This window comes from Ovis canadensis, chromosome 3, assembly GCF_042477335.2.
Source record: "Ovis canadensis isolate MfBH-ARS-UI-01 breed Bighorn chromosome 3, ARS-UI_OviCan_v2, whole genome shotgun sequence".
Lineage (NCBI taxonomy): Eukaryota > Metazoa > Chordata > Mammalia > Artiodactyla > Bovidae > Ovis > Ovis canadensis.
Genome location: NC_091247.1, coordinates 187,681,695 through 187,695,106, shown reverse-complemented (window position 1 = coordinate 187,695,106; position 13,412 = coordinate 187,681,695). Strand labels below are relative to the sequence as shown.

Here is a 13,412-nt window from a genome sequence, read left to right as displayed (position 1 = left end):
TTACCTAAGAAATTATCACTGAATAACATATTGGAAACGTTAGCTCTCTTTTGCATATAAAATATGCATTCACTATTTTCTTTTAAATAATGGGTCTTAGTAGGTTCAGATGAATCATATCCTGAGCCACGTCTTCTAGTAAGTATTAAAATGCTGTATCATGGGTTTTTTGAATAGTATTAGAGAATTTTCTTTCTCCTAAAAGTTAAACTACAAAAGTGGTTTTAATTTTACATTCAATGTCTTTATAAGCTTTAACATCTGAGTTTAATTGTCATTTAGCTAGGTAGATTCTTAATCTAATTTAATTGACTTTCTATGCTTTTGTATCATTTCTTATTGGCAGCAATCAATTCCTAGCCTACAAATTATAAATACTTAAATCAATTAAAGTATATCAGAACAACCAGAGCTGCTTCAAGAACAGATTTGCTGGAAGACGATTTTCTTAAATCCTCATCAACTCTAGTTTTCTTTCTTTTTTTAATTATCAGGTAATTAAATTATTTGGTCATGATTGCAACTAAGGTGGCAAAAAAATCATATGGAACTCTATTCCATGAAAATATATCTGAGAAAATATCAAGTATTCTTTTCAAAGAGGTAAAGAAATAGCCATGCTTTCAATGTTAAGATTTTGTGTCCCTTTATTTGCAACAGTCTCTGGCTCTTTTGATGACTCATTCTGAAATAAGTTATATTTTGTTTCATGGATAGTGAAAGTTGAGAAAGAAGTGAAAATTTGGCTTTTTCATTTTTGAAGCAATTAATTATTAAATGGGAGCCTTTAAGGGATTGACAGCTTTTTATTGTTTTGTGCAAATTTTAAAATAGCAAACATTACAGGAGAATAAACACAAGTGTCAATTAAATGTCACAATCAGATAGATTCAAATATATATATTTTGTATCTAATACCTGAGTCAGTTATCAATCAGTTGTGAGCTCCCTGCAGTAACTAGAATGTACATAAACTCTCAAAAATTGCATAAGATAGTGGGTGCTTGGTTCTGTGTTCTGTCCCTAGTTCCCTGTCATTAGTCCTGATGAGCTTTTTAAATGAATTGTTAATGTATTAACATCATAAGTTTTATATGTAAAATAAAGTGCCAGAAATAGGACTGGCCTGACAAAAAATTTAAATGGTCAATAAAAATGTTAAGAAACTGTGGTTAAAAAAAGCATCAACTGTTCAGAATTTTGCAAGAGAATTATTATATACTCCACAAACATCTGTGCTTTTTTATACTCAATTTCCCCATTCCCCTGATTATTTAGTATAAAATAAGCAAATGAATAAACAAAATAAAAATAAAAAACAAAAAGAACATCAGTGTTGTTATGCTAACTAATCAACATGTTTCTTTTTCTTAGATTTATGTTTGGCAAGTCCCTGGAATTAGGTATCCATTATATACCTAAACTGCAACTTCATCACGCGTCAGTGCGGTTGTTAAAATGTGGTCTTTCACACAAATTAGTGGAGAATATCTGTAACAGCAAACCTTACTTTAAATATTGAAATGAAAAACATTCCATCTTTAATCATAAGTAGAAAGAGGATAAGTTATGTTTGTATGGATGTGTGACTGTGCAGAGTAGGATGTACTGTACTGAAAATCCTACGGTGGCTCAGACAGTGAAGAATCTGCCTGCAGTGCAGGAGACCTGGATTCAGTCTCTGGGTCAGGAAGAGTCCCTGGAGAAGGGAAAGGCAACCCACTCCAGTAATTTTGTGTGCAGAATTCCATGGACAGAGAAGCCTGGGGGGCTGCAGTCAATGGGGTTGCAAAGAGTTGGACATGACTGAGCAGCTAATACTTTCACACCATTTTAAATCATGCATTTAAAATATGTTATGAATTTTCTCCCTTTAGTCTCTCAAGGACTAGCAAATGGTCAGTCCTAATATGTTTATTCTAATCCCTAGGAAACAATAATTTTAAAAAAAATTATCTTAAAATTTTATTTTTATTTATTTATTTTTTAATCTTTAACTTTTAGTCTATAATAGCCATATTAAAGTCTCCTAATTGGCTGGTTGTTTGTGTTTTTTACTGTAAACATTGACTATTTCTACATAGGAAGCAAAGAAAAGCATGAATAAAAATCCTTAAGTATGTTTTAGGTGAAAAAAATTTTTATACTAAGGAAATATAGTTACTAATCAATTGTAAGTTGCAGCTATGCCTATAAACAATTGTCTCTGAACATGTTATTTTTATTAAGAGTCTTCTCATTTGACAATTTTATTTTCCAATAAAACAAAGAATTACAAAATAGAAGTGTAAATTTATATTTTAAAAAAGAAAATAAAATACTTAGGGTAAAAAAAAAAAAAAAAACAACCAGAAGTGTCACCTTCAGTCATATTGTCTATAGCAAGTGGTTCTTTTAGGCTTGGTAAAGTTTCTTTAGTTTTAAATCAGAAAATGTTAGCCAGGAATACTTGTTTTCATTGAGATGCCACAAGTAGTTTTGAAAAATTTTAGGGAATTAGGTATAATTTTAAAATATTAATTTGTAAAATAGTTACATCTTAATTAAGGTAATGCCATCATATGAGAGGTGCCAACATACAAAATCTCAAAATTGAATCGCCAGTCTATGTCCGATGCAGGATACAGCATGCTTGGGGCTGGTGCACGGGGATGACCCAGAGAGATGTTATGGGGAGGGAGGTGGGAGGGGGGTTCATGTTTGGGAACACATGTACACCTGTGGTGGATTCATGGCAATGTATGGCAAAACCAATACAGTATTGTAAAGTAAAATAAAGTAAAAATAAAAATTAAAAAAAAAGACACCTAATTTTAATATTTAGAAATAAGGGATTTTACTAAAATCAAAATTTTGCAATTGCTGATAAAATTTTCTCATTCTGATGAATCCATTTTTATAGCCTAACTGCAGATTTTCTTGCTTTTTGGTTCTTTGGTGGGGCAGGGTGGGGGGCAGAGAAGACTGGGATTTAACCTTCTATCTTTGGATAAGCCTGAAACATGCACAATACACATCTCAAAAGTAGGGTTAGGGTAGTTCAATATAGATACTTTCTAACAGGGCCCAGAAACATGACAATAAAAAGTTGACATGATTTAAAGGAAAGTTCTGCAAAAACATTTGCATTGTTTTTACTACTAGCGGCCTGACTCTTGATTCTTATGAGGGCAACTGCTGCTGCTAAGTCGCTTCAGTCGTGTCCAACTCTGTGCGACCCCAGAGACGGCAGCCCACCAGGCTCCCCCAACCCTGGGACTCTCCAGGCAAGAATACTGGAGTGGGTTGCCATTTCCTTCTCCAATGCGTGAAAGTGAAGTCGCTCAGTCGTGTCCGACTCTTTGCGACCCATGGACTGCAGCCCACCAGGCTCCTCCGTCCATGGGATTTTCCAGGCAAGAGTACTGGAGTGGGTTGCCATTGCCTTCTCCTATGAGGGCAAAGCCTTTCACAAAAGACTGTGGGTCTGTGCCTTAAGTATTATTTGTTTTTTATTAGATGTTGAAGTTGAATTATTTATTATTTTATAATTTGCTGAAAAATAAGTAATTTTTTTTCTTTAAGAAAATACCCATTTCTAAGATTAGATAAAAGATTAGCTTCTGTTTGAGTTTAAAAGTCACTATCACTGTGTACAATCCAAATGGCAATAAGCACAGAGATTTATTGTAACTTTGGTGTCAGTATGTCTATCAGGAATACAGGATCCATGTGATAACTTTATGTCACAAAATAAACATGTTGTAGTACTTGAGAACCTCATGAGTTCTGATTCTATTCATTTAGGAATACTAATGTTACATTTGAGAATATGAATAATAGAATTTTTAAAATATCAAACAGTGCTACAGATATTTGAACTAGTAACTTTAACACAGCATAAAACAGTAGCCCAAATGGCTCAGTCTCCATTTTCCATCTACTAAATATTCTTAAATTTATACTCAGAGAGGATCTTCAAATTATAGAGCTTTCTCTATATCTTAAAGAATACGCTTGAAAGAAAAAGTTTAGAGTTTAGCAAAAGCCAAACTTCACCAAGAAAAGATTTTGTTGAAAATGAAAGAATAAACAATAAATAAATTAATAAATTATATTAATTTGATTATTCAATGCAGTGAGTAAAGCTCACATTTTCCGTTAAGGTTTATATAGAACCATATACACCACTGAAAATGAACATAGTTTTAACAAAGTCAAAACCATACATATGTGACATGTGCTACTTTATACAATAGCAGCATTAACTATATTTAATTTTAGATAAGTATGGATTATTTTTAAAAATGTATTATTTGCTTATTCATAGAATTTACAATTTATTAAAAACAGTTTTTCTGCTAATTGGCATATGACACAAATAATAAAATGCCTTATGTAAGTAAAGACCATTTGTATTCAAGTAAAATATATTAAGATGTTCAAAATTAGTAAACAGACAATAAAGACAAATAAAATTTACACAATATTTTGTTTGTTATCAGGATGTATTTCAAATGAAGAAATCAAGTCTTCCACTTTTTTTTCTGATTTGGTGAGTACATGGTCTTGGGTCCTCATTATAATGGCATTATTTTGGATGCATTATGGTGTGGAAGTTGGCTTGGGAGATGGACAAGATCCTTGACTATCAAAACTGGTCGCCCGGCCAGGTAACTGAAAGATAATAATTTTATAATGTCCAAAAAATAAATAAATAAAGTGGGTAATTGTTGTTACCTTTTAATAGTGAATATTCACACCCATGATATGCAAGTCTCTGAACAGAAGATATACATAACTCCCCATGACCTTCATAACTCACCTTCTCAGGTGGTGTGAGGGGACACAAACATCTCACAAAAATGTATGCAGACAGGGTTATCATTACCATCTTTCTAAATTCATGTCAATGTATGGCAAAACCAATACAGTATTGTAAAGTAAAATAAAACAATTTTAAAAAAATGTAAGCAGAGCATGGTATATAGATGACATGCAGGGAAACTACAGATTCATTTCACATTCTATCACAGACTATTAGTTTTTATTTCCTGATGGCTCAGATGGCAAAGAATCTGCCTCCAACGTAGGAGATCCCTGGGTTGGGAAGATCCCTGGCAAAGGGAATGGCTATCCACTCCAGTGTTCTTGCTTGGAGAATTCCATGGATAGTGGAGCCTGGTGGGCTATAGTCCAAGGGGTCACAAAGAGTCATGGGAAACAACTGAGCAACTAACACTTTCATTCTAAGGTTGGGTAAAAGCAAGAAGGTTCAAGACACAAGAAACTGCATTCCATTTGCTTTAAGGCAGGAGGTGATTTTTATAGAAGCAATTAATGAGAAGGACTGAGTTTGGAAAATAGGAGCCACAAGGGATAAAGAATAATTTCTTCTAGTCCCTAAATAGTATGTATATTTTAAAGGTTTAATTACAATAGGATAAACTTTTATATTCAGGTAGAAGTAGACAGATTTTCCAAGTGATGTTTTAGTCTCTTTCTTACCAATTTACTCAGCTCTTGAGTAATTGTTCCCTTCTCATTTTAATCCCTGCTGTGGCAACAAAACACATAATTCCACACACAGCACTTTCCCATAATTTAAAATCCAGCCAGTTCTTAGGTCTGTAGTCCCTATGTTCTGTTTGACCAGTGAATGCAGGTGCAGAAGTCAGAAAAAGTGAGCTATTTGCTGGAGAAAGTACCTCTGCATAATCTTTTCAGCCCTCTTGTCCTCTGCTAGTGAGCAACTAGAAAATTTTATCTGGGATCTTCTTCTGATGTTTATCCTTCCTATATAACCTACAATGACTGAAAAGTTCTCCCATGTTTTCACACACAAATTCATGCCTATTTCATAGTTTTTCCTCATCATATAAATGTGTAACTACTTATTGTTGTTCAGTTGCCCTAAACAGCAAACAGTCATGTTCCAATCTTCACAACCCCATGGACCGCTGCATGCAACTTACTAGTCATAAGCAATTATAATATGCTTTGGGTCATAAAACATCTGTCTTTCATTAGTTAAAAGTTGTTGATCACATTATCTCACTTATCCCTACATCATTCCTATAAACTCTGTAAGAGTGTGTATTTCTCTTTTTAAAATATTTATTAATTTTTTGGCTGTGCTGGGTCTTCATTGTGGCATACAGGATCTTTGATTGTGGAATGAGGATGCTTAGTTGCAACATTTAAAGCCTAGTTCCCTGACCAGGGATCAAACCTGGGGCCCCTGTGTTGGGAATGCAGAGTCTTAGTCACTGGACAATCAGGGAAGTCCCAGAGGTGTGCATCTCTATTTTCTAAATATAGAGAAATGTAGCAGCAGATAAAGCACGTGATCTGCCCAGGATTAGACAGTCAGAGGGACAAGGGTTAGAACTCATGTCTGCCTTCAGTGCAGTACTCTGCCCAGCAAACTCTGCTCTTATGTCTAGATTCTAATCACTTTTTAAACTAAGTAAAAACAAAAATGAGAATCAGGAAAATAATAGTTAAGCAGCAGCATGTACTTCAGATAATACACGTTGTTGAAATGTAACAACCTTCTCAGGACTTATTGTGTTATAATTTAGGGGAAAATGCTGTGCAAATGTGCATTTGCATAGCATGTCTGTCTTTTACAATTTACAATAAATGATGAAGTGAGTTAAAGATTTGGAACATTAATGTAATAAAGCAGATAATTTATCTAACATGACATTCCACCTCCTATGTCAGAGCATGTACTATTTATATAGTATTCATGGAATTTTCCCCATAATGTCTTGAGTAACACAGCCAAAGTCACACTTTTGTGACCAAGCTGAGAATAGAACGAGGGCTCAGTGACATTTAGTTAATTATACTGCTCTGTCTCTCCTATTCAACCTATGCTTACTGATAGAATAAGAAGCAGAATCTTATCCATGGGAGAGATGGCAATGTATACGTCACTTATTATTACTGTGTGGTTATCATAAATTTTTGTAATGGATTGCATAAAGTCCACCTCTTATCAACTCACAATTAATTAGGTCATATAAGTAATTTATTTTGAGGTTCTTCAAGATATCCCAGTCTTTGGAAAATAAAATCACTTCACCTAGCAACATTCAATGTATTGAATAGACCAACAACTGCTTTCATGGCTAAAAATTCTGATAGAAACTGGTATTGATATCACTTCTAGTTAATATAACTATTGGTATTAGTTATATTTAGAACAACATTGTGCTAAGCTGTGTTAAGTACTTCATAGTCAGCAGTTCATCTAGTTTTACTCTAAGTTTACTGCTAGTAAGTAGTAATAACAGAAACTTAGGTTTATATATTGCCCAATATGTGGTCACACAGCAGAGCCAGGTTTTCAACTTAGGCAAACGGATGCCTCAATATTTTTAAAAACAATCTGTGAGACTTTTTACTTCCTGAACAGAGCCAGTAACTCTATACCTGCCCTGTTACATGTTAAGTGACATCTTTATTTAGGGATTCTTGGGAAGTTTAGGTGAGGTGGCTGTTTTCACAAGAGAAGCAAAAAAGTTCAGTTTGCAGGTAATAATAAATTTACTTCATTGCTCCACCACTTAATGACACAAATTTTCAGACTATGTAGAGAAAATAACAGATTTGCAGTTTTTATGGACTTATTCTAAAGGAATATCAAACTCAGAAAATTTAGTTATTTTTAAAAACCAACAAGACATACAGAACTTTGCATACTGGATAACAGGGTCTGTGGGACAAAAACAAGAGCAAATAGCTATTTTTTTTTTAAAGGTGAATATGTAAAATGTTAGTGAAATGTTACCAGATAAACAATATTTAAATAAGAGATAAAGAAGAAAGTAGATGCGAGAGAGGTGCAGAGCTTACCTCCAGCAAGGGGTGCCAATGTGTTATTGGTTTTCGGTGATAGGTCAACATTTCATTCCAGTGGTCTCGCCCAAGACCCTCAGCGTCCAGTCCTGTTCTACACACTCCTATGACCTCATTGTGTCCTACCCTGTGATTTGGAGAATATTTTACTTTCATTCCAATATTCAAAGATAAGTTTCACACACCTTAACAGAATTTTAAGCACAATTAAAGCAGTAGATTTTGTGATAAGTTCTAGACAGTTTTACATATTAAACTACTTCAGGTCTAATGAAGAGTCTTAAGTAAGTTAAAACTTACTAAACAAGATTGGGCTTCCCAGATGGTTCTAGTGGTAAACCCAACTGCCAACGCAGGAGATATGAAATACACAGGTTCGATTCCTAGGTCAGGAAGATCCCCTGGAATCGGTCATGGCAACTCACTTCAGTGTTCTTGCCTAGAGAATCCCTTGGACAGAGGAGCCTGGTGGGCTACAGTCAATAGGGTCGCAAAGAGTAGGACACAACTGAAATGACTGAGCAGGATCAGCATTCAAAAATGAATTTGTAAAAGGACTATACACAACTATTTTAGTGCTTTATTTTAATCTGTAAATTAAGCACATTTCACAATAATAGGAGTGTGAATGAGAAACGCCAGTTGGTCCTTACCTATATGATAAGTTTCTTTCTTGGAAGCAGACCTATTAACTTTAAGTGATGTAACTCTAATCTCCTTTTCCCAAAGGGCTTAATGTTTTATAATGATGCATAAATTACTCACAAAGAGTTCAATATAAATGAGCTTGTATAAATGACCATAATTAATTGATTTTAAATGATATGTCAGTGAATGTTACCACTGGTATAATAAATAAACAGGGAAGGGCTACATTTTGAACCATGGCATTTAACTTACTACATAGCATCAGAGCATAGTGAACATTCTTGTTTTCTATTCCTGCCTTGTTTTCATAACAATAAATCAAAATAATAATGATAGTTAATGTTTTTGAGAGCTTATTATGTGTGAGACACTTTTCTAAGTAATTTAAATCTACTGACTCACTTAATCTTTACATCATGACCATGAATATCATTATTATCAACTCATTTTGCAGACAAAGAAGTTAAAAATTCAGAAGGGACCTGCCTGCCTTTGTACACTTAGTAAGAGATAGAAGACTTGAATCAAAAGAGTTGACCCAAACACACATGGGGTAAGCTGCTTCTCAAGAACAGAATGCAAGTTAAAGGCATTTTTTCTAGCATTATTTTGACATAAACTCTAAGGAGATTTTTGAGATGATTTTTGGACATTTCTCACTGTCACTGATGTATTAATTGCACAATTAATTAATGATGTAGTAATTAATTGATGTATTATGGCAGAAAGCAAAGAGGAACCAAAGAGCCTCTTAATGAAAGTGAAAGAGGAGAGTGAAAAAGCTGGCTTAAAACTCAACATTCAAAAAAGTAAAGATCATGGCATCTGGTCCCATCATGTCATGACAAATAGATAGGGAAATAATGGAAACAGTGACAGACTTTGGGGTGCTCCAAAATCACTGTATCTGGTGACTGCAGCCATGGAATTAGAAGACAATTGCTCCTTGGAAGAAAAGCTATGAACAACCTAGCTGCTACTGCTGCTAAGTCGCTTCAGTTGTGCCCGACTCCATGAGACCCCAGAGACAGCAGCCCACCAGGCTCCCCGTCCCTGGGATTCTGCAGGCAAAAACACTGGAGTGGGTTGCCATTTCCTTCTCCAATGCATGCAAGTGAAAAGTGAAAGTGAAGTCACTCAGTCGTGTCCGACTCGTAGCGACCCCATGGACTGCAGCCTACCAGGCTCCTCTGTCCATGGGGTTTTCCAGGCAAGAGTACTGGAGTGGGGTGTCATTGCCTTCTCTGATGAGCAACCTAGACAGCATATTAAAAAGCAGAGACCTTACTTTTCCGACAAAGGTCTGTCTAGTCGAAGCAATGGTTTTTCCAGTAGTCATGAATGAATGTGCAAGTTGGACTATAATGAAAGCTGAGCGCTAAAGAATTGATGCTTTTGAACTGTGGTGTTGAGAGTCCCTTGGACAGCAAGAAGATCCAACCAGTCCATCCTAAAGGAAATCAGTCCTGAATATGGAAGGACTGATGCTGAAGCTGAAACTCTAATACTTTGGCCACCTGATGTGAAGAGCTGACTCATTAGAAAAGATACTGATGCTGAGAAGGCTCAAAGGCAGGAGGAGAAGGAGACAATAGAGGATGAGATGGTTGGATGGCATCACCAACTCGATGGACATGAGTTTGAGCAAGGTCTGGGAGTTGGTGATAGACAGGGAAGCCTGGCATGCTGTAGTCCATGGGGTCACAAAGAATAAGACACTGCTGAACGACTGAGCTGAACCGACTGAATTTCAGAAGGGATTGGAAGATGACATTTAATCATAGTGTCCACTGTTATACAATTAAGGATATTCAGGATTCTTGAGTATAAATTCCTTAATTCAATTATTCACTTTCTCAGTATGCAACAAATATTTATTGAGATTCTTAAAGGAGCCACAGGTTTTTCCTAGACACTGGGGATAAAACAACAAACAAGTCATTGCCCTCAAAGAGTTTACAACCTATTGAATTAATGTCATTAGCAGACTAAAAGGTAGATAAGAAAAAACACAGTTTGAGCAAACTCTGGTAGTTGATGATGGACAGGGAAGCCTGTGTGCTGCAGTCCATGGAGTCACAAAGAGTCAGACACGACTGAGTGACTGAACTGAACTGATGCTTAGTATCTTTCCCCTAAAAATGAAGTCCCTCAAAAGTATATTTTTATAAATAACTTTAAAAATTCATTTTACAGATTTTCAGGGTCCACTTCCCTAAAGTTATTTGGGTGACAAATGCTCAGTTGTATCTACCTACAGTCTTTGCTGTGAGAAATCAATGGGAGTAATTTTTTTGATAAAGTGAAAGAAGGGGTTCTGATCGAAACACAGTAATATTTTTAGAGTTTTCCATTTCAACTAGAAATTCAAGATTTCTCTCTCTCTCTTTAAACAGTGTAGGCTTTTCTATAAACTTTGATTTAAACTAATAGTACAAATCATCTTATCTTTCAGTACTTCATTTTTCTAGCTGTCATCCAGAGTATACATTTTTAATGTCTCTGTTATAGGGTCCTGGCTACTACCATTTGCATAATAATACAAAATGGACACTCTGAATATTTATGTATGTTTATTCTGTACCACTTGTGTTATCTCTAGAACAAAATAAGACACTATCTATGTGCTGATAATTTTGTAGCTTAAATATACAAGATTCATTTTTGAAAGCCTTATAAATATAAAAAGAAAATAAGAAGAATTATATAGCAAAGAACTTCAGTGGAACACAAGTTCAGAGGAAGAAGAGATTGGTTAGCCAAGGAAGACGCAGAAGTGGTGACTCAAGCAGAGCTGTGAACCATGAATGGAATGAGATAAACTGAGCAGGGCAACATTTCAGATAAGAAAGGAGTAGGTGCTGCAACAGGAAGAAGATTTAGTGCTTTACTCAGGAGTTACCTATTGATTTTATGAAAGGAGAAGTAATCAAAGTGTGTGTGCTAGAAGAACTATCCATAAAGCAATGATTTAAGATTAGTGTGAAACCTTCAAGGCAATAACAATATGGACAATATTCACCTTCAACTCTTAGTACTCACTGTTCACAATCCCACATTATACTAATGTTTTAAAAATGGAAAAGTGAATATCTAAGAGAAAACTTGCCCTTTACACAGCTAACTAATGATAGAGCTCAGGTAAGCATCATGATATTCATATTCCAGCCCACTTGGAAAAGCAAAATCCATTGATTGCAATTTATGCTGTTACTATTTTTAAAAAAAAATTCACAAAAGTGTTTCTTATAATGTATCCCATGCAACTTCCACACCCATTATGTCACAATACTCAGGTAACCTGTCCTTCAACTTCAGAATCCTGTCCTTTGGAAAAGAGAAATGAAATGTTATAGCATAGAATAAAGTAAATTTTGAATGAATAATTTTTCCATTTTCCAATTTAAATTAAAATTCTTATAGCAGAAAACAACCCAAAAAGCTGAATTCAGTCCACGTATGACTAAATGTAGCAATTACTCTGTGAGTAGAAAAATAAACATACCTATCATAATCCATGACTGCAATGGAAAGGCTGACCTGGTCCACGTTCTCTGGAGGGATGTCGAAAATAATTGCCTCATTGTACACAGGGTTTAGAGTGTTTTTCTTCGTGGTCGTCTTCTTCTTTTTTAATCTTCTACCCTCACACATAAGAGACACTTTGACATAAGGATCTAGCAATAGAAAGGTAGTTTTAATAAAATGCAAATAGTAGTACAAAGCATAAATAAAACTGTGGTTAATTTTATTAAATAAGGAAAGTGGTATATTATGTCCTATAATGGTATATTATGTCCTATAGTTTCAATTATACCAAAGAAATTCTTGCACTGTTAAGAAAGTTCTAGGACCTAAAAAGATTTCCCAACCTGGGGATCCAGCAAAAGGACTGAGAACTCCCAGGGACTTTGACTTTGGAGGCCAGTGGGATTTGATTACAGAACTTCTGCTGGACTGGGGAAAGAGACTCTTGGAGGGCATAAACCACACCTTGTGCCCACCAGGATCCAAGAGAAAGGAGCAGTGTCCCCACAGGAGACTGAGCCAGACCTGCATGTGTGTGTCCAAGAGTCTCTGGAGAAAGCATCGGTCAACAGTGGCCTGCTGTGGAGTCAGGGACACTGAGTACAACAGTGTAGGCAGAAGTTCTTTTGAAGGAAGTCTCCATTATCACCATTACCTCTACCATAGTTGCCCTCAGCCAAACAACAGGAAGGGAACACAGCCACACTCACCAACAAAAATTGGATTAAAGATATACTGAGCATGGTACCACCTATCAGAACAAGAACTAGATTCCCCCACAGTCAGTCTCTCCCATCAGGAAGTTTTCATAAGTCTCTTATCCCTCTCCATCAGAAAGCAGATAGAATGAAAACCACAATCACAGAAAACTAACCAAACTGATCACATAGAATACAGCCTTGTCTAACTAAATGAAACTTTGAGCCATGCCATGTAGGGCCACTCAAGATGGATGGATCATGGTGTAGAGATCTGACAAAACGTGGTCCACTGGAGAAGGGAATGGCAAACCACTTCAGTATTCTTGCCTTGAGAACCCCGTGAACAGCATGAAAAGGCAAAAGGATAAGACATTGAAAGATGAACTCCTCAGATAGGTAGGAGCCCAATATACTACTGGAATAGTGGAGAAATAACTCTTGAGAAACCTATATGCAGGTCAGGAAGCAACAGAACTGGACATGGAATAACAGACTGGTTCCAAATAGGAAAAGGAGTGCATCAAAGCTGTATATTGTCACTCTGCTTATTTAACTTATGTGCAGAGTATATCATGAGAAACGCGGGGCTGGAAGAAGCACAATCTGGAGTCAAGACTGCCAGGAGAAATATCAATAACCTCATATATGCAGATGACACCACCCTTTTGGCAGAAAGTGAAGAGCAAC

General features: G+C 35.7%; 1 protein-coding gene across 1 annotated transcript in view; it reads right to left on the bottom strand.

Moving 5' to 3' along the window:
- Positions 1 to 4,584: 4,584 nt before the first annotated feature.
- The window catches only part of SYT10 (synaptotagmin 10), a 106,368-nt gene continuing 97,540 nt past the window's right edge, over positions 4,585 to 13,412 (bottom strand). The window contains exons 5-7 of the mRNA XM_069586487.1: positions 12,002 to 12,173; positions 7,846 to 7,975; positions 4,585 to 4,656 (exon numbers count right to left, since the gene is read on the bottom strand). Of these exons, the coding sequence (XP_069442588.1) occupies positions 4,585 to 4,656; positions 7,846 to 7,975; positions 12,002 to 12,173 (374 nt within the window). The remainder of the gene's footprint in view (positions 4,657 to 7,845; positions 7,976 to 12,001; positions 12,174 to 13,412) is intronic.